This window comes from Atractosteus spatula, chromosome 13, assembly GCF_055471065.1.
Source record: "Atractosteus spatula isolate fAtrSpa1 chromosome 13, fAtrSpa1.hap1, whole genome shotgun sequence".
NCBI classification, from domain to species: Eukaryota; Metazoa; Chordata; class Actinopteri; order Semionotiformes; family Lepisosteidae; genus Atractosteus; species Atractosteus spatula.
In genome coordinates this window covers 8,237,921-8,260,225 of record NC_142718.1, presented here as the reverse complement: position 1 = coordinate 8,260,225, position 22,305 = coordinate 8,237,921, and the positions used below count along the sequence as shown (strand labels likewise).

The 22,305-nt window shown below is 41.0% G+C and overlaps 2 protein-coding genes across 3 annotated transcripts in view; one reads left to right on the top strand and one right to left on the bottom strand.

Annotated features, from left to right (window-relative positions):
* Positions 1–8,273, bottom strand: part of ercc3 (excision repair cross-complementation group 3) — a 39,295-nt gene extending 31,022 nt beyond the window's left edge. The window contains exons 1-2 of the mRNA XM_088931206.1: positions 8,130–8,273; positions 141–343 (exon numbers count right to left, since the gene is read on the bottom strand). Coding sequence (XP_088787332.1) covers positions 141–343; positions 8,130–8,157 — 231 coding nt within the window. The 5' untranslated portion in view covers positions 8,158–8,273. The remainder of the gene's footprint in view (positions 1–140; positions 344–8,129) is intronic.
* Positions 8,274–10,604: 2,331 nt separating this feature from the next.
* The window catches only part of map3k2 (mitogen-activated protein kinase kinase kinase 2), a 39,943-nt gene continuing 28,242 nt past the window's right edge, over positions 10,605–22,305 (top strand). Inside the window, exons 1-4 of one of the 2 annotated variants that reach the window (XM_088931027.1) lie at positions 10,605–10,922; positions 14,949–14,990; positions 16,597–16,662; positions 18,370–18,442. In XM_088931027.1, the coding sequence (XP_088787153.1) occupies positions 18,388–18,442 (55 nt within the window). In that variant the 5' untranslated portion in view covers positions 10,605–10,922; positions 14,949–14,990; positions 16,597–16,662; positions 18,370–18,387. The remainder of the gene's footprint in view (positions 10,923–14,948; positions 14,991–16,596; positions 16,663–18,369; positions 18,443–22,305) is intronic. The other variant, XM_088931028.1, reaches the window with a different exon arrangement.

Here is a 22,305-nt window from a genome sequence, read left to right as displayed (position 1 = left end):
TGAAAGCAACCACTGTCTTGTTTTACGGCTTCTTTTTTTTAAAAAAAAAAGTTACGAATAAAATAAATTGTTACGAATTGCCATGACCTGGTGCGATGAGCGTCTAAGGCCCGGATACAATCATCTCCCTAAAAACTTACCACCCAAATGGGGCGAGAGGGGTGGTCCGCTTTTAAATTCATCTGCGAGCGATAGTCTTTGGCTCCATATTCGTCTGTCCTGGTCCCGGACTCGTCCACCTGTTTCCCGGCCGCTGCTGGGACGCCTTCCTGGGACTCGCTGCCCATGGGCTCTTCCTCTTCCTCGTCTTCATCGTGAGGACGCTTCTTAGATTTCTTTTTCTCTGAAAGAGCAGTTTCACACGCATCGGACACGCTGCAAGCACGCTCCACTTGGGAGATGGAACCGGCTGTCAACTTCCTAGCCACGATAACTAACTGCATCGAGCAAATCTAATAATAATAATAATAATAATAAGTAATAATAAGCAGGTAGATGCATCAGCTACCTACTTATTATGCATCAGCGTCCCAAAACCAAAGATATCCTGAAACTAGGATCACACCTTCCTTCTTCTCTTAATGACAGACTCACCTCTCTATTCATTTGCAGGTTTTGACTTCACACCTCTCTTCCAGTTCTCCCAGAGCTGTTGATACTCTTTTCTCCCCTGTTACTAAACTTTTTTTTTTTGCTCTCCCATGCTTTATCAACTGCAGGTCTCCCTTTCCGCTCACACCCGAAGAAGGCTCCACAGCCGAAACTCATCATGGAATAAACCTTCACCTGTTCCATCATCTTCATCTTAATAATATCCTTACACTTACCCGTATATAGCGCTTTTCTGGAGCGCTTTTACCTCAAAGTGCTTTACAGGTAATGGGGACCCCCCTCCTCCACCCCCACCAGTGTCGCAGGCAAATTAATTTTGAGCAGCATTAAAAAACAACTCACCAGCCAGTAGGCTATGCTCATGTTACAGACTGTTACAGACTTTGCTTGTGAAAGGCAAAACTGGGCATTTTGAATCACCATCAAAATCAATTCCTACTGTATTTTGTAAGTCCTTAACAAAACCATATTTCCTGAAGAGGAGCATTAAGGTTTTAGAGTGAAATGTGTTTAAAAAAGTGAGAATCTACTATTCACTCACATAAAAAAATAGATTTACAATTTGGAAAAATATCCTCTGTTTCTTAGCTCCGACTTTATTTTAAACACCACCAAACGATATACAATCAGAATAACCCACAGTGCCTTGCGAAAAGTATTCACCCCCTTCCTCCCACTTTATGAATTATAGAGGAGGTACAAACATTTTTACCAGAATATTTTTCATCAAACATACAATGAATAAAACTGTGCTCCACTATAAGCCATAACGTACAATGGGTGTCCCTCACAGTATAAAGATACCACCTCAATCAACCTGAGTGCAGCTGAGAAGCGCAGATTACAAATGTTGAACTCTGCTATGAAAATCATGCAAGACAGCCACAGGTGGCATCTACAGTCGTAATGAAAACAACACTTACGTTAATAAAAAATAGCTTTAAATTAAGATCTCAATGCAGTTCGGTCGTTTTCAGTTCATCTAAAGGGGATGTAATAAAAGACCAAGGAGATAAACTGGAGATTCCAGATTAGAAGTGTATAAAATAGAGAGCATATTTAAATTAGCCGTGCTTTACTTCTGGTGGGCACTGTTCATTACAAGAGGCAATTCACATCAATGCAGGGCAAACATTACAACAAATCCCGAGAACGCGTCCAGATTGCCTGCTCCTAATGCCCTCTTGCCATTTCTAGTGGCACCAAAGAAACTAGTTCGCCATCCTTTCAGAAAGGATCAACTGAAAGGTGAACAAAGTTGCAGAGTCAGAACCAAAAAGTGACTGTTAACACGCAGAACATCAAATTCCGTGTGGACTTTAAAATCCTCATGCTCACCTATACGGCTCTGCGTGGCTTGGCACCTCAGTACCTGTCTGAACTATTATCGTCCTACTCCCCACCTCGCAACCTTCGCTCTTCAAATTCTGGTCTCCTAACTGTCCCCCCCAAGCCCGTCTACATTGTATGGGTGACAGGGCCTTCTCCTGTTATGCCCCCAAGCTCTGGAACTCTCTGCCCAAGGATATCAGAGAGTCACCTTCTCTAAACTCCTTCAAATCCAGACTCAAAACCTTCTTCTTTAGAAAAGCCTTTACTGGTTCCATTCTTCACCCCTCTGCTTTTCCTATCTAGTACTACCATCCACGGTCTCCTCTGTATATTGCAATTGTGTTTTATCTTGTGTATTCTTTTTATTTATTGTTGTTGTCATTCTGTAAAGCGCTTTGAGAAGCCACCTTTAAAGGCGCTATATAAAATAAAGCTTTTCATTATTATTATGATGAAATTTAGCCTGATTAAAAGTAAACTTGGAAAGCACTCCCTGCAAATTAAAAGCCCTTCTTCAAAACTTCTTTGGCCAAGGAACCCTAATTTGCCGAGTTGCATTCTTAACAAAACAGCCTACAGCAAACAGGCTTCTGATGGAAACCGTCCTGACTGTTCCACTGCCGATATCATTCTTGGTCTGCAAACGGTTCTTGACGAAAGACTACTCCGACAATACATTTCTTTGTACGTATTGTCCAGCATAAAAGAAAAATCTTCTTGCCCACAAAAAGGCAGAACTGCACCAGTATTGAAATAACTCCCCCCCCCAAGAACTCCTAGAGACAGTATAGGTCTGAGCAAAAGCATACATACTGCCTTACCTGACTAGACATAGAAACACTATCTAAAGTTTTAAAGCCCCTGGTTTGGTTAGTCGATCAGCAGCCACACCATACGAACAGCTACAGAAACATGTTCCTCTTGCATGCTCATATACTGAATCAATTCTGAAGGCAGCTGCTAGGAAACCTTATCAGACAGAATGACAAAATGGACCTAGCTTAGACAGTGTGCTGCCTCAACATAAAAGAAAGATTGTCCACCGAGGCCAGAAGCTTGAAGATAATACTCTTTTCAACCTTATACACTCATTCATTAAACGGCCAATACCAAGACAATTCTCACTTCCCTACAGTATCGTACTAGTGATGGAATTAACACGGAAAAATTCGGACAGCTGCTTAAACATCAGAGTGTAAACCTGAACAGCAGCCGGCCCAGATTGTGTCTCCCCTCGTGTCTTTAAAACCTGAGCAGGTCAGCTATCTCCTGTCCATAGAGACATTTTTAACCTCTCCCTGCCCCTCTCAGTTGTACCAGAGTGCTTTAAGAAAACCACAATTGTGCCACTGCCCAAGAAGACCAGGGTAACTTGTTTGAACGATTACTGTCCAGTAACACTCACTTCAATGATCATGAAATGCCTGGAAAACCTAGTATTGTCATCGTCCCTTGACCCACTTCCATTTGCTTACTGCCCAAATAGGTCAGTTGATGATGCCATATCTCTAGCACTAGATACTGCCCTAAAACATTTAGACAGGTGAGGCACCTATGTTAGGATGCTGTTTATATATTACAGCTTGGTGTTTAACACAATAGTTCTCACCACGCTGGTCCCAAAACTTAGGAATCTGGGCTTATGCAACTCTACCTATAACTGGATAGTAGATCTCCTGAAGGCCAGACCTCAGGTGGTGACAACTGGCAACAATATCTCCTCTACAGTGGAGCTAAACACTGGAGCTCCCCAGAGCTGCTGTCTCAGTCCTAGGCTATACTCCTTGTTCACCTACGATTGTACAGACACCTACAGCAGCAAACACATTATTAAGTTTGCAGATGACACCACTGTTATTGGGGCTGATCAACAACAACGATGAGCGCGCATACAGGAGTGAGGTGGAGCATCTTACAAGATGGTGCCTTGACAACAATCTGGCCCTGACTGTCAACAAGACAAAGGAACTCATTGTGGACTTCAGGACACCCATAGGGAGTCACGCCCCAGTCGGCATCAATGGCTCAACAGTGGAAACTGTCAACTGCTTCAGGTTCCCCGGCCTGCAGATCTCCACCGACTTGGCTTGGTCTCGCAACACTGTAGCCAGTCTGGAAAAGGCACAACAGCGCTTGCACTTTTTGCGGTGCCTAAAGAAATGCCGAATGGGGAAGCAGTTCCTCGTGAACTTTTACCGCAGCACCATAGAAAGTGTCCTCACTAGTGGCATCACTGTGTGCAACAGCAATACTACAGCGCGTGACAGAGATGCGATAAAAAGTGTTACAGCAACGGCACAGAGGATTATCGGATCTGATTTACCATCAATCATTGAGATTCACACCATCCGCCGTCGGAATAAAGCCCAAAACACCATTCAGGATCCCAGCCATCCCGGCCACAAATTGTTCACAAAGTGGTACCGCAATATTAAAGCGCAGACCACTAGACTTACTAACAGTTTCCATCTTACTGCAATGCCCATCTTCAACAGCTAACTGCACTGCCTCAGGCTCATAGTGCTGCTCAATGCACTATTTGCATGGTCCACCATGTTTATTTTTCTCACACTACTCCATATTTATTGTCCCACAACACACTTACTGTTCCTGTTTTTATTACTTCTTATGTGTGTAATGTATTGTCTACATTGTAAGGCGTTGTCTAGTGTACTGTGCATGTCCCGAGAAATCAGCCCGAAAAAGAATTCCAATGTACATATGTCAATAAACTCCTCTACATCAGCTTGTCTGAAAATTCAGGTTGTCCAGTAAGCGGTACTTGCTGGACTTTTGTTCTTAGCAAAACAGGGCCTGTAACACAACCTGGCCCTACACAACAAGTGTTTGGCCTATTAATACGTGGCCTGAACTGCAAACAGCTACTGTTCACAACTCTGTTAATCCTACATTACTTCACTTCAGCATTTCACGACACTGGGACTCTCCTGGAAGTCTTCACAACTGCTTGAAGCTACTGTTATTATTTTACTAACCGGACACCAGATGATAATCTTCATCAGTGCTGACAGTAATGCATCAGAAACATATCAATATAAATAATGACTTGTTCAAAAATATTACATCCATATCAGGTTTAAACCATCTCGTAACTTGATCTCAACAGATCTCAGAAGCTATGCAAGTCTAGACATGGTCACTAAGATCGTTAAGGAAAACTTGGTTGCTGCTTGAAGTGGTGCTGTGTCTCAGTATGTAGCACTATTTGCTCTGGACCAGAACTTTCAAACTATAGTATTTGACAATGGACACTGTACTGTAGATAGCTGCAGTCATTTGGGTAAGACCTAAAATTACGGTCTTGACTAACAGCTGACTGTTGAAAATCCCATGGCAAAAGTAGGGGCATTAATCCTGGTGCCGTGGCTAATTCCTGAATTAATCTGATGTGCAGGGAGAATGCTGGCTGACACTTATCAACCAGGTGGGTGCAGCGTTACAGTAATTATAATAACAAACGTTATTTATAGAGCACCTTTCATACAAATAGCAGCTCAAAGTGCTTTACACACCAAGTGTAAAAATAAAATCTTCAAATTCAGAGCTATACTTTCAGTTGTGAAAGGAAAACACAGTAATACAGTAAAGCAACATAAATGTCAAGTTTATGCTTGAAAAAGAAATAAATAGAAATTAGGAGAGTCGTCATAAAAAAAGCACAATAAAAGATACATAAAAAAGAGAAAGAGAACCATTTTAACTAAAAGCTAAATTAAAAAGATATGTTTTTTAAAACAATGTACCGAGCTTGACTGCCTAATAAAAAGTGGTAGTGAGTTCCATAATTTAGAAGCATACAAACAAAAAGCAGCCTAGGTGAAGTAGGTACCGTCCTACATCTAATGCACTCCGAGAAGGTGCAATTCAAATGCAAGCAAATTTCATGATAAATGTTATACACATTTAAAAGGTTACATTACAGGCTCCATTTTGCTAAACACACATTTCAGTTACATTTATGTAGTAGATAAGCACTATGAATACTGTTCAAGTAAGTAGCTGCTTACTTGCGTCAGCATGCGTAGGCTGCAAAGAAACAAGTAAAGGTTTATTCCAGGCTGGAAAGAGAAGAATAGAAACACAACGTTAACAACCGAAACGTTGCGTTTTTCTTCTCTTTTCAGCATGGAATAAACCTTTACTTGTTACTATGAATACTGGACACACACACGTAGGCAGATGTACATGCAGTACTGTAAAAGTCAAAATTCCATATGGTGATTTTTACAATATTTCCAAAGATTTACAGTTTTATGTTCAAATCCAGGATCTTTGTACTGATAAACATTTGGATGGAGACATAAAATATAAGATTGGAAATGCCTGCCGTATACCCATCACAATGTTATAGCTCTCTGACACGACCTTTAAAACACATTTAAGTACAGAATTAACTACTGCTATTACCATAACTAGTACAGGTACTGTTGCTGCTAATATATCACACCTACAGCCAGCAGCCATATCACTCTGGCAACCCACTGAAGCTCAGCAGGTGTGAGCCTGGTCAGTACCCGGATGGGAGACCTCCTGGGAAAAACTAAGGTTGCTGCTGGAAGAGGTGTTAGTGGGGCCAGCAGGGGGTGCTCACCCTGCAGTCCATGTGGGTCCTAATGCCCCAGTATAGTGATGGGGACGCTATACTGTAAACAGGTGCCGTCTCTGTGGACCCAGGGCGTTTCTCGAAAAGAGTAGGGGTGTAACCCCGGTGTCCTGGCCAAATTTCCAGATGGCCCTTACCAATCATGTAAGTGATTACCAATCTAATAATCCCCCTCTCTGAATTGGCTTCATCACTCTGCTCTCCTCCCCACTGATAGCTGGTGTATGGTGAGCGTTCTGGCGCACTATGGCTGCCGTTGCCAGGTGGATGCTGCACATTGGTGGTGGTGGAGGGGAGTCCCCATTACCTGTAAAGCGCTTTGAGTGGAGTGTCCAGAAAAGCGCTATATAAGTTTAAGCAATTATTAATTACAGTGAACTGTATCAGGAAGAAATGTGGAGAAGGGTTCCGGGTACAAGGATTTCTTGGATAGAATTAAAAAAACTGAAAAAATTTGTTTACGTGAAATTAAGTCACGTAACATAATGGAATGGGTTAAATGAAAGCCCTCCTAAAGAAGGTTTTGAGTCTAGATTTGAAAGAGTTCAGGGAATGTGACTCTCCGATATCCTGAGGGTAGAGTTCCAGAGCTCTGGGGCATAACAGGAACCCAAAGAGTGTAGCTGGGCTTGGGGGACAGATAGGAGACCAGAATTAGACATAAGAAGGGTTGCAAGGTGGGGGCAGAAATCTGACAGGAAGCCAGTGCAAGGACTCCAGGACAGGAGTAATGTGATCACATGCACACAACCTGGTCAGGATTCTGGCTGCCGAACTGATGGAAGACAGCGCCACAGAAGCCCTGTCTCACCTGCACTGTAATTTTGGTCAGGGGTTAGGTCATGCTCGTCCACGGGTTTCTTAAAAATAGAGCAAAAGCCTTCGGCAGCATTGATATCTGCAAACTTCTGTTCGCCGGGCACATCCGACTTGCGCCCTCTGTGGCGCATCTCAAACCTAGACAGCCATCCCGAAGAGAAACTGCATTCAGCCGGCATCTCCAGCTTTTCATGAAAATCTCTCGCCTTCCCCTGCAGCACAGCCCCTGAGATAGCAGGGCAAACCATTCGTGAAGCACCTAATCCACGTCCTCCCAACTTAACCCGATAGAGGGTAAGCCTTCTCTCATCCGTCACGGGAGATCTCAGGCTTTACGAAAGACTCCCTTCGTTTTGATCAAAATCAGACGTACTCTGATCCGATTGCAAACCCGCCATAAAGCTCCTTCACCAAAACCTTCGTTTGGGGGTCGGATATGAGAACAGAAAGATGTCGATCAACTTGGCTCACTCGTAAAAACAGTACGGATCGCACCGGGGAAACGTTCACTTAAGGGAGAATGAAGACCAACGACTGTCCCGGTCGTACTTTAGGTAAGCAAAACATCGCGTGCGTGCAGGAAGCAAACTAGTTTATTTTTTATGGCTTGTTATCAGTATTTTCCCCCCGATTGCTACAGGTCATTGCTATGCGTCATTACCAGATCCGAGGGAGTTTACTGTACTACCAACAACAATGATGATAACCAGAAGAGATAGCAACTTCAATGACAACAACTCACCTCGACCTCCCTTGTCCTTCTTCACCATAATGTTAGACTTACACAACTACAATTGATTAATTACGACGACTCGGTTTTCTTCATTTAAATTCTTGAAGACTTTTGCTGCCGATTCGCTACAGACGCCACACAACACATCCGACAACGGAGGCTGCCATATTTGTTAAATGAATTGCGCATGCTCGGTTAGTTCAAGTCCCTCAGCAAATCCGGGAAATGACTGTCGATTGTAGGTTAGATATGTATTTGAAAACTGCTTTGAAACTGTTTTTTAAAAAAGGAAACCTTCTGGTGGTTCTTGTCAACAGTGTGGCATTTGAGGTGCTGGAATTAGTGTTTATACTATTATTAAGTTTTATTGCATCATCCCAAGTATAAAGTTTTTTTGCTACTGTCAATTAATAACCGGGGCATGCATACAGTAATATATTATTCTTAAAGCGACAGCACATTCTAAGGCAATACTGTTACTAACGAATACCTAATTGCTGTTCTTATTCTGATACATTTAACGTCAGCCACACGCCAAAATGGTGTGTTTTCAGCCATCGATATTAAAATAGACAGCTGTCTCAATTCTGCATGGACAGATATTATAGATTTATAGATGATGCAAGGTTTTCTGGTAAAATTACAAACTTGTTCTTTCATTTCTGAAGTCAGCGGACCTAGACACTAACCAGAAATGTAGGAACTGCAGTTTTTTTTTCCCGCTGCGGCAGTCAGTTTTTTTTTTCAAACTTACTTATTGAACGTCAAATATTACAAAGGAGAAATGTGCATCCGAAAAAAGATGTGAACAAAAAACAACAACAACAACAACAACAAATTATACACTGCCCGAATTACAATCAGAAGTTAAAACGTTTACACACATCCGTTGTGCTTTTTGCCTAGTTATTTTCAGGTTTTTAATGGCGTTTAAGTAATACTGCATTTCTATTTTCATAAGCATTAAAGGGCGGAGTAGCATTAGAATATTTTAGTATATATTCTCTGCTACAGTTCAAGGCAATGCTTTATAGGAGAACATTTCTAGGGTCCTTCCTTCATTCTAGGACGTGATGTTCTTTTTCTACTGTTGCATTCAGAACTAAAATGGTAAAAAACGGAAATTAATTCCTAATCATTCCGAATGATATCGTTTTAAAAAAGGCAGAAATTTGACCTGGCAAAAAGAAAGATGTGCGATTATTACAACTATTGAGCCGAGTCTCAGAGGTCTCAGAGCTGAGGCCTGTTGAGTAAGACCATCTCGCCCCTGCAGTGGTGTTGGTGGACCAGTAGGTGGTGCTCTTCCCTCTGGACCAGAATTTCCAAACCAATGCCCCCCAGAATAGTGACTTGGGACACTGTGTACCACTGAATGAAACATTAAACCAAGATCCTGGCCTCTTGGTGCTTATCCCAAGGGTAGGCGTCAGGGTTTAAAATCTGCTCTGGGTGTGTATGATCCAGCGAATTGGGGTTTTCACTTCTCCACTGAGACTTGGGTTAGGTATGCAGGTCTGCAATTATATACGTATACGTAAGGAAAATTTGATTAGGATGCTGGGATTACACACCTACTTTTTTTCTGAGAAGAGCTCTGGCACTTTTAATGACCACAAAGAGCTAGGACCTCGGTTTTACGTCTCATCTGAAGGACGGCGCCTGTTTACAGTATAGCATCCCCGTCACTACACAAGGGCATCAGGACCACACAGACCACAAAGTGAGAGCTCTCTTGGTCCCGCTAACACCTCTTCCAGCAGCAACCTTAGTTTTTTCCCAGGAGGTCTCCCATCCAGGTACTGCCCAGGCTCACACCTGCTGAGCTTCAGTGGATTGCCAGTGATGAGTTATCAGATCTTAGAAGTCACATCAGTACCTCAACATGACATCTCTCTATACATACAGGTAATAATTACTATTATTTTAAGTAGTGCGAAGTATTTGAAGTATAATATGATTCTCAGATTATTTTTTTCCCTTTGATGCGATCTCTTATGGAAAAAATTCTGCACCATTGAAAATACAATGTTAATACATCTTAAAACCGCGGTGGGTAAATTATTTTGTGAGTACCACTGGTTTTGTAGAATGTGATGAATTCGTGACTTTCCTAAGAGTGTAGAATAATTGAGGCTTATTAGCTGTAGATTTAGGTTGTGTTTCATATTCCGAGGTCGTATATTGAATTAACATCCTATAGTGTAAAATAATACACACGGTACCAAAAGCTAGTCTTATAATTAACAATGTACAGTAAATTACGCGAAAAGCACTTAAAATTGTAAATACAACCAATAGATTTTCCTAAAACAGGTGCCATTTTGACTAAAACGTCTTTTCCTGAACCCCACATAATTTCAATGACGAAATCCAACTCGGAACACAAACTACCTCTGACATCACAAGATTTGTGCTGCAAATTCTTCAAACTCTTGTGTTGCTGTTACCTGGCGGCGAATTTGCTCAAGAACGTGCTATGTTGTGAGCATTGAAAGAAATCAATTAAAGAAAAGTTAATGGAATAAAAAGCTCGTCATGTCGTTGCAGCGCTAATAATTTAGAAGGCTATCTTCCTCGGTGGGAAAAAAAAAACGGTTTCATCACGGTTCTTACAGTAACAAGTAAATAGGAGGAAGCGCGGCCTGTTCCAAAAAGGAGGGGAGGCGCTTCAGCCTCGGACTCGAGTGGAGGTTAACACGGGACTCCTGAACCCTCGGCGTCTGCGGACTCGCCTATCAGCGGGGCCCAGGCTCTCCCAGCCGGTCCTGTGAATGAGGAAGTGGTACCAAAGATCCCCAGGTAATAAAAGGACTACATTGCCTACCTTTTACTCCCTGTTTTAGATTTAATTCACTTCAATGTGAAATATGCGAGAGCCTGTTTCGGTAGAAACGCTGGAACGTGGAGGAGAACTAAATGGAAGAAATTCGTGGTCTGTGGGCTTCGCTGTAATTCAGTTACATTGCCAGAATGTCAAAACGGGGATTGCTGATTTTGTACGTCAACTTGTGAACCAGTCCATTTGATGAGCGATTCAATGATTGCTGGATCTATGTAAATCGTTTCGGAGACATAAAGACAGACAATCGTAGTGGATCGTTAAAAGCGGTTACGGTTTTATTTGGAACAGTGCGATTGCAACTTAAGTGTTGTTGGCACATTACAATGGTTGCCGAAATGTTATTTCGCACCATCAGCTGTCGTTTTGACGTATCGCCTTGCTGTAAAGTTGTCCGTAATTTTACCATTTACTCGACGTATTGTCGTCCCGTATTTTCAATATGTGCGAAACATTGGGAAATTGACATTGCGAAGTCACGTAGTGGCTCTGTGCAAATGCCTTTTTTTTTAATTCTAATGTTAATTGCATGAATTGGATGAAACGCAGCCCTTTGGAAAAAGCGTAGAACGCGCACCTCGTTGTTAAATCACAGTGTTTATTTAGTTGGCATTGCAAGGTCTAGGATAACAATTTGAAAGCTTAAAGTAAGAGGAAAATAAATTATTAGTCGTACTCTTTTAAACTGTACCTACATACACATCTCAAAGAGCGAGAGTTTTCAGACTACGAGGAGGCTATGAGCGAAGAGGAGTCAATTTGGCCCATCTAGGCCTAATTTTGTTTTTTTTTTAGTAGCTAATTAATCCTAGGATTTTATCTAGCCCTTTCTCGACAGAAGGCAGGGTGTCAGCTTGGACGACAGGGCTGGATGGCCCGTTTCAGCCCCCCGCTTCCCTTTGTGTAAAACACCACATAGTGCTGGCTTTATCGATGCCTTTGACCATTTTGAATTTCTGGATCAACCCAAATCCGAGTTGTTTAAGATTGAACAGATTCAGTTCTTTGGTGTATAAAACATTCTTCTGGGCCTAAGAAAATATCTGGTTGCACTTTGCTGGACTGATTCTAGTGCAGCAATTTTGTTTTTGTAGAAGGACGACCACAATCGTACCCTATTGTCAGTGAGGTCTTGCTACCACATTGTACAATTTTAACATTACAGCCCTTCGTTTAATTATATGCGTAGGATTTGCTGTCTACATGTAACACTCTGCACATCTGCAATTGCATGTTCCTCTGTCTAAGTCATCTTAAATCCATTTTACATCTTAAACAGTGTTTGCCAATCCTGCATGTTCAAATGTTCAGTACCACCCGAGAACTGGACACGTTTACAAATTACAGCAGAACCTAAACTGTTGATTTAAGTTAGCAACATCCTCGTAGTACTCCGCTAATATCACCCCAATCTGAGCTTTTCCCCATTATCTTTACTGTTTCTCATCCTAAGAACCAGTTCTCAGTCAAAATGCATGCCTTTCCATGAATGCTTACTGCAAGTTGAGAATTAGCCTATGTCAAAGTTTAGCAGATGTCTTCTGAATATCTAAATATTCATATATGGCCAGCAGCCATATCACCCTGCACCTCACAACTGGCCACCCACTGAAGCTAAGCAGGTGTGAGCCTGGTCAGTACCTGGATGGGAGACCTCCTGGGAAAAACTAAGGTTGCTGCTGGAAGAGGTGTTAGTGGGGCCAGCAGGGGGCGCTCACCCTACAGTCCATGTGGGTCCTAATAAACCAGTATAGTGAGGGGGACACTATACCGTAAACAAGCGCTGTCCTTCGGATCAGACGTAAAACCGAGGTCCTGTCTCTATGTGGTCATTAAAAATCCCAGGGCGTTTCTCGAGAAGAGTAGGGGTGTTACCCCGGTTTCCTGGCCAAATTTCCCGTTGGCCCTCACCAATCATGGCCTCCTAATAATTCCCCTCTATGAATTGGCTTCATTACTCTGCTCTGAGAGTGAGAGTACTGGCGCACTATGGCTGCTGTCACATCATCCAGGTGGGAGCTGCACATTGGTGGTGGTGGAGGGGAGCTTTGAGTGAAGTGTCCAAAAAAGTGCTATATAAGTGCAAGCAATTATTAATTATTATATCATGTGCTCTGCTTTTCTCAATTATTGATTCTTATTGGAAGAGCTCTAACAATTTAGTTAAGCGAGGCCCACGTTTTCTAAATCAGTTTTCTGTTGCGTAGAATCTTGTTACAAATGATGGTCTAGTTAAGTTCTATTTTCCATAGCCTTTACATGTTCTAGAAGCAAGTCTTCTTTCCATAATTCTTCAACCAGTTCAGGGTCACGGGGGAGTCAGAGCATTATTAGCAAGCAATGGGCGCAAGGCAAGGTACACCCACAGAGACACGCACACACTTGCACCAGGGCCAGTTTTCCCAGGGGCCAGTTGACCTTCATGTATGTTTTTGGACTGTGTGAGCAGTCCGGAGCCCCTGGAGGAAACCCACGTGAACATATCAACTCCACACAGAAAGTACCCCAGGTATAGAATGCAGCCCAGGGTCCCTAGCTCTGCGAGGCAATAATGAGAGCCATTGCATTACTGTGCCACCCAGAAGCAAGTATTGTTCTTCTGTAATTATTTGATTTTGTTTTGTCATCCTTTTTATGGACAGATGCTACAAATACAATTCTACAGGCAATTAGAATTACCCCCACTTTCCAACGGAGCACATAAGACACTTACTTTCACTTGGCACAATGCAGCTGGTGCTGTTTAGAACACATTTTGAGCAAAGATTTGCTTTCTTCTCATTAATGACAGTGCCAGAACATGAACGTCCTACATTTTGGGATTGAATAATGTTGTGCCAAATAGTTTGTCTCTCCAGGTAAGATGCATCCATTTCCAACCATTTTAAGGCCCAAACATTAAAAGTAAAACATTCATTTGGATAAGAAACATTTATTTCTTCACATGAGGTGCTGCTGGCTTTTCTGGGTTAAAACTCAAGACACAAGTTAGCCCTGTCATAATTTATCTGTCTCTCCAAATGAACTACTTTGGGCGGAGCAGTGGCTCTGTGGCTAAGGATCTGTGCCTGTGGCTGGAAGGTTGCCGGTTCAAATCCCGTAGCCGGCAGAGGAATCCTACTCCGTTGGGCCCCTGAGCATGGCTCTTAACCCCAGCTGCTCCAGGGGCGCTGTGCAGTGGCTGACCCTGCGTTCTGACCCCAAGCTTCTCTCTCCTTGTCTGTGTGTCTCATGGAGAGCAAGCTGGAGTATGCGAAAAGACAAATTCCTAATGCAAGAATTTGTATAGGCCTAATACAGTGATGTTATGTTATGAATTGTGGTTTTTGAACTTGTCTTTCAGCTCAGGGCTTTTAACTTCACTGGCATTTTGTCAGGTAGCCCACAAAATCTGGATTCCAGTACACCAGAGAAATGTTGCTTTGTTGAAAAAAAAATCACATCTTATCCCTGTGAATGCGAATGCAGTGATTACGAGGAAAAATCGAGTTGTTGCAGTAAAGTATGGAGATTGGGACTGGCATGATTTGAATTCAGGTATAGCGTTTTAGTGCTTTAGTCAATAGATTTTCACTTTTTAATGCACAAGTGAGAAAAAGCAGAGCTTCATGCACTCATGGATTAGAATATACTGTTTACCCTGTGACTATTTTGCAGCTTGTTCTGAGTGATTGGGTGCAAGCCTATACTGTATATATATGTTTGCTGACTGAGACTTTACAAAACAAAGTGTGCTATATAAATAAATCTCTTACTATGTTCTGAATGGTTTCAAAGAAGCATTATGTAGCAAACACGTGCACATTGGATTATTAGATTCTTTGTGGATTTAGATTATTGAAGCCAATTTAGAAGAACAGTGTTGAACAACTTAATACAAAATTGTCACTGCCAAAAAACGAAATAGCTACGCATTCGGCTTGTCAAAAATCTGAGCAACTGTCATGAAGTATGCATACATCGGTCATCTTTTCTCTTCCCTTTAGACATTCCTGCATAATGTTGTGCCAAATAGTTTGTCTCTCCAGGTAAGATGCATCTATTTCCGACCGTTTTAAGGCCTAAACATTAAAAATAAAACACTCATTTGGATAAAAAACATTTATTTCTTCACACGAGGGGCTGCTGGCTTTTCTGGGTTAAAACTCAAGAAGCAAGTTAGCCCCGTCATAATTTATCTGCCTCTCCAAGTGAACTACTTTGGATACCTTGTACGTTTCAGTAAAAACACAGTAGCCTATTGTCATGAATCGTCATTGCCTTTCAAAATAAGGTGGCTTTAGATCATTTAAAACCCCGTATATTTTCGTTCACAAGCAGTCCGTAGGGATAGTCTATGCTTGAGGAAGGCGCAATCTGAAGGGTAGATATAGATCTTCAGGATACTTGAAGTGTTTCCGTGAATTCACTATTTTAAACAGCTGAGAAGTTAAAGGTATTTGAGAGTAACATTTTTAATGTGCGGATTAATTGGGAGTTTTAAGTGTTTTATACTTGAATAACATAGATGTGGACTTTGACCCACATGGTTCCAAATGTTGCTGTATGTTAAGCAAGTGAGTCGAACAAAAACGTAAGTAAAATACATCTAAACCTGCCCTTAATTGTGTATTCCAAGCATAAGCTGTTTTCTGATCAAATCCATCAGAACTCATTTTTTCGTTCATACCTGTTGTCTGCTGAGCACATACAACAACAACAAAAAGTCATCATTTAAATGTACTGTTTTTACAAATGATACTGGAATAGTATACCCTATTAAGGGTGAAAGGTAAAAGGGTGAAAGGTTAATTCTTGGGTTAAAAGCTACCTAGGGAACCAAGGTTAACTAATAGGGTGGATTGAAAACTAGTTAACAAATAACAAACCACAAGTTCCCTTAGTGTTGTAACATGTAAATGGGCAGGTTAAAGTAGTTTAAGTAGGAATATGTTTTAGGATTATTGCTCTTGCAGATTTGTATCAACAGTTTAGATTCTGGTATAGTTAACTTCATCCTTCGGATGAGACGTAAAACCAAGGTCCTGACTCTCTGTGGTCATTAAAAATCCCAGGGTGTTTCTCGAGAAGAGGAGGGGTGTAACCCCGGCGTCCTGGCCAAATTTCCCCCTTGCCTTTTCCAATCATGGCCCCCTAATAATCCCCATCTATGAATTGGCTTCATTACTCTGCTCTCCTCCCCACTGAGAGCTGGCGTGTGGTGAGCGTTCTGGCGCACTATGGCTGCCGTCGCATCATCCAGGTGGGGGCTGCACATTGGTGGTGGTGGAGGGGAGTCCCCATTACCTCTAAAGCGCTTTGAGTGGAGTGTCCAGAAAAGCACTATATAAGTGTAAGCAATTATTATTATTATTAATTAACAACATAATTACATTTGCAGAAGATAGATATTTAAGTGGAAGGACAGCAGAAAGAGAATTCCAAAAAGACTTGGGTTTGCACTTGGCAAATGACATTTAACATGGGCAGGTACAAAGTGCATACGTCACAATGGTGATCCTGAGCCGCTGAAAGCGATTGAGAGTGATTTTTGTTCTTTTTTTATTAAATGTTTAGCAGTGTTTTGAAATAGCCTCCTAGCAGAATGAATAGGTGTTTATCACAACATCAAATGAAGTACCGTTTCTGCTGCAGCACTGTGCAACACTGATTGGACACGGACCCGTTCAGAAGATACCCAGCTGCATCAGAACTTACAAGGTGTTGCAAGCAAGAGGTTCAGTGCATTTAGATCAAGTGGGCGTCACGGTGGCATAGTGGGTAGCACTGCTGTCCTGGAGCCTATCTGCATGGAGTGTCCTTCAGGTGCTCTAGTTTTCTCCCACGATCCAAGACCGTGCTGTTAGTAGGGCTGGGGCGATAATTCGATAACGATAATTATCGCGATAAAATTTTCCTCGATATAAATTGAACAAAAGTTCGATAAATGCTCGATATATGTTTCTGCTTTGCGCATGGTATGCGCATGCGCACAAAATACTGCGCGAGTGCGCAGTGCGTGTTGCAGACCGGGCCGCTAACGTGGTGGTGTTTACCCACACGGTGGTGGCTGACAGGACTGTAGTTAGAGTGGAGGAATGAGCGACACTGAAGCGAATGTAGTGCTGCCAACGACCAGCTCGAAGGACGATGACGTCGTCGACAGAAAATGTCATTCAACTTCGGTAATTTGGAGATATTTTGGCTTTTTACGATCAGACATAAAACAGAGCACTTTAAACTTTGCAGTCTGAGCCATCTTCTATGTGTGTTTTATCACACTGCAGTATTTAATTTTCCCTATTAAGATATTTATTTTGTAAATTTTACTCATGCATATTTTGACATAAAAAAAGACTTGAATACTCTCTATTCATTTGTTTAATGTTTCTGCTGCTTGGCAAGTGGTTGTCGTGTTCTTAAAATAAAGGGTTGTTTAATTTTCCAATTAACTGTTTCTTCAACTTTCACTCAGGAGAAAAAAATCTACCTTTAGACTTTAAACTAAAAGAAATAATGATTTGAGATTTATCGTGATAATTATCGATATCGACCGATATGAAAATTTTTATCGTGATAATGTTTTTGGCCATATCGCCCAGCCCTAGCTGTTAGGTTGAATTGGCTTCTGGGAAAGTGGGCCCTGGTGTGTTTATGTCTGTGTGTGACTTGCGGCTGACCATGCCGTGACCCTGAAGGGGATGAAGTGGTTAGAAATTGGTTGAGTGGATGTTGTTAATAGCCTACATGATTCAAGGACCTGTTCCAGATTTAAATAAACTATTGTGTTGGCCTCAGCACAATAGCTGGGTCGCACGTTCCAGATTCTTACAACTAGAGCTGGGCGATAATTCGATAACGATAATTATCGCGAAATAATTTTCCGAGATATAATTTTAACAAATGTTCGATATATATATTGGGTTTGCCATGATATACATGATATACTGCACGAGTGCGCGTGCGTGTTGCAGACCGGGCAGCCAACAAATTTGTTTAATTTTTCTGCTGTTTGGCAAGTGTTTGTTGTGTTCTTAAAATAAAAAGTTGTTTAATTTACCAATTACCTGTCTGGTTTCTTCAACTTTCACTCAGGAGAAAAAATCTGCCTTTAAACTTGAAAGAAATAATGATTTGACATTTATCGTGATAATTATCGATATCGACTGATATGAAACTTTTTATCGTGATAATGTTTTTGGCCATATCGCCCAGCTCTACGTACAACCCCTTAAAAAATATTGCCTCCTTATTTGTAAATGTCAGCCTGCTTCCATTGGGCCTCTTGGTTGAGGTAACATTCCTTAAAGCACGTCAATTAAAGTAATGCACTTTCAAATAGAAACTGTTTCATTTGAGGTGTTTGTATTTCATTTCTTAAAATTGGTTCAGTTTTTTTTCACTGACCTTCACTGCTCTGTTCTTCAGGAAGAAAAGAGACTGCTGATGGGAGAATCTTCTTTTCTTGAGCCCTGGGTCCCTCAGCGTTCTGTCGTGATGGGTAAGAGGAACAAAAATTCTTGTAAAAATTCGTTTCACATGAAATGACCTAATTACTTGCACTTTCTTGGCACAGAATAAAAAAGTGACATTAAAAAAAAAGTCACCTGGGAGACTAAATACTTGAAAGCAGTTGTTCATGTACGGGGTGACAAATCACGGAGCCCTTTTCAACAAGGACAAAAGCTCAGTTGTCTGTACTTGCAAGATAAGAAAATAGAATTGTTTCACTTAGTGGCACGTAAGGTTATCAGCAGGAATAGTTGTGACAAGGGATGATAGAAATCCATTTTCTGCTGTTCACCTGTTTGAACACTTTTTTTGGTTTGATCTCCCCAAAGCCAGAATTTGAAGGAGAAGAACTGACTGGTAGACAAAAGTGCCCTGATGTTTTCTGCCTGCGTTCCTTTCCTCACTCATTGAAAACACATCAACACATTATATTGTAAGGAAAACCAGCCTGCTGCTGCAAATTGTGTTAATGGAGGAGGAAGTGTCCCTGTTTCCTCTGGATCAGAATTTCCAAAGTTAGTGCTCCGATATGACCACCGAGGCCACTGTACTGTCCTCTGTGGGGGTGCTGTCCTTTGGATGAGATGAAATGAAGTCTAGACTGTTTGTCCATTAAAGATGAAAGATATTATGTTGTTATTTGAAAGAGTAGGAGTGTGGATAGTGTAGGGGCGTCCTGGTTAAATCTCTCTGTACGTGCAAAAGCTGGTTCTCCCTTCATTAATATGGTGAAAAAATAGCTCACATGCTTGTCCAATGTGCTGTGTAGTGCTGTGTGTTCGTGTATGTTGGTTGCGTGCCGTGCTTCATCCAGGTGGATGCTGTTCTTCCACCGTATATAAAGCACTTTGGGAGGCTTTTGGGATGAAAGGTGCACTTGGAATAAAAAGAAATGTTATTAATAATTAGACATTTCAAGATGTTCAGGTGGGGAGCTGCGTCAGCATGCGTAGGCTGCAAAGGAACAAGAATCAGTTTGTTCCCTGCTGCAAAAAAGAAGAAAGAAGAAAGAAAGAAATGGACTCATTGTAACACATCGACATCTTGAAATGATACAAGTAATCGGTTTGTTCCCTGCTGAAAAAAAGAAGAAAGAAAACACAACGTCTCGGCCGTGGAGCCTTCCTCAGGTGTGAGCAACCAGCTTCTTCAGGTGCTCACACCTGAAGAAGGCTCCACGGCCGAAACGTTGTGTTTTCTTTCTTCTTTTTTTCAGCAGGGAACAAACCGATTACTTGTATCATTTCAAGATGTCGATGTGTTACAATGAGTCCATTTGCGGTTTTTAAAACTTTGATTTTAAGATAAATACAAGACGACCTTGCACAAATCAGTTAGGAAGTTTGAACTAAAACGTTTCTGACGGTAAATAACATGAGCAGGTTTATTTGAAGCATGAATCCCTTATCAACCCCATGCATCTCATGCCATTTTGGAAGTTGAAAATTTGTGCTAGGGAAGAGTGCTTGTGATGCTGCTGCCCCTACAAACAGCATGGATTGTGACTCCAAAATTGTTTTTTTTTCCTATTTATGCTTGTTTTTGTCACTAAATAAAGCAGCTTTAGTGCTTTGGTATCTGAAATATTAGGGATTTTGTTTTATGAGGAGTCAAAGCATTTAGATCCCCTACAATGATGCAAGAGATCCAAGCCACTTTTTTTTTATAAAAGTTGTTTTTCATAGGATGTGACATTGCTGACAGATTATTCACAAATGGATTGGAAGTCACTGTTGGTGTAGTGTGTAAGAAGGCCAATTTCATGGAACGAGGCAAAAGTGCAAAATCTCCAGTTGTCAGGAAAAGCATTTTCTGACTTTACTGAAAAGTCTGTTCTTACAAATGTTAACATCGAATGTTGAAAGATTCAACTCCTCTTGAATTTCAGGGATAAGGGATATGGAGGCTTCTTTGTGTCGTAATAAAAACGTATTATTAATTTTGTGTGTTGCAAACAAATGTGTATGTTCTTAGTTTGTGGGTGTACAGAAACACACATTTGTAGACGGAAGTTGATGACCCCGGAGTTAACTTGAACAAAAATAAAAAGGAAGCATCTTTTTAGAAACTTTGTGTCTTTGTATTGGTATGAATTAAAGATAAAATATCATGCTAAGCTGCAATCTGTATAGCATTAGGCTTTTCAGTACAGTGAGGTTCTGCAGCATTTTGGAACAGCAACAGCTCCATCAGAGATGTATCCAGTGCTTCAGATTTGGGATAGTGGTTAGTAAAATGGAGCTCTTGCTTAACTTTTATGTCTTCCCAAAACCAGTAAAAGCAGGACTTCAAGACTGTGATCCTAACTAGATCATGGCTTAGTTGCTCACAACTTCACCAACATTAGTTATTTTATCAGACAATTTGGAATGATCCGTAACAATGGGAAATCCAGATGGATTAGCTAGTTGTAACAAGCTCCCTAATTTTAGCTTTTGACGAGTCGATAAACTGACAAGTGTAATATTTCAGATCAGTTATTAATAACGAGATCTTAGAATACCCTGGAGTTGTTTGTTCAAGTGCTACAACAATAGTTTCCCACTTAATTATTTATGAGCCAGTGCTGCCAGGAGATGTGTTTATTGCATACTGCACTTGTCAGTGAATACATATCATGGTTAATGTTACTGTAGTTTAACCAGGCAAAATCATTTGAAAATTATACTGAATTTGTGTGATGCATTTTGGATAGCATCCTTGATGTACAATACATTATGTGCAGTCACTGCTACAGCATATCAATGTTTTAATAAGCCCCATGGAGATTGATTCAGTCTGTTCCTCAAGATAATATTGCACTGCTGATGACTGCTGAGGTGGTTTTTTGCTTCTTGTCAATAAGTATGCCTCGTTTTCACCAGTCATAATCAGTGCCCCAAATGGTCCAGCATTCTGGCTAGAGATGGCTGTCGGTGTTTCCATTTTGTTTTGTGATTCATTCTCATTTTAATTCAGGCTCACCCGAGAGGCTGTTATCCTCCATATAAGTCGGACTATATTCTAACCTAACCCCAAAATTCAAAATTGACTAAACCTTATGAAGAGAAATATTTACATCGCAGTTGTGATTGGGGAAATTAAACTTTCATTGTATTCCATTTGTCACTTATTGCAATGCTGCATCCTTGTATGATGTATTAATCAAGCCGCATCAAAAATGAAGAAATCAAATAATGTAAAACACTTAAAACAAGCACTCTATCTAATTTTTTTGGTATTTTTAACCAATTCATGAATGAATGTTATTGTGAAGTTTCATTATTTCAGAGAGAAGAAGTCTTCAGGTTTAGATTTTGGCAAGGAGGACATTACACACACAATGATATCATAAAGATTTTTATATAATAAACTTATGCTGCTGTTAGTAAGCATTGTAGTATGCTATTAGTCGTCAGACTTCCTAGTATGCTGTTAGACTTCAGTCATGGTTCTTTAAAGCTTCAAATACACAAATAAATTGAGGAGACAAAAATAAACAGAAACATAAAATAAGTTCACTATTATTTTGGCTGAGCGTAACAAAATGCTTTTAGGTGTTATTCTAAAAGGTTGTGGTGTTTGCAGAAAAGAAATGTGAGTCACTGAACCATGGTCTATATCCAGCTGAAATGTGCAAACCAGAACTTAAAGAACTTGCATGAGAACTTAAAAGTTTTAAAATAAAAGTGATAGCACTGCAGATCAAGTCATTTTAGGTGCTGCTTTTCTCTTATGTTTTTGTAATAGCTGAGACAACATTTCACATTCTAAGTGTTAGTTCTAAGCTTGAGGCTGTTTTTTTAGGTTTCAAGGAAGGATTATTCAACTCCAATTATGCGTGACTGCTGTTTCTGCTCGTTTTCATTCTAT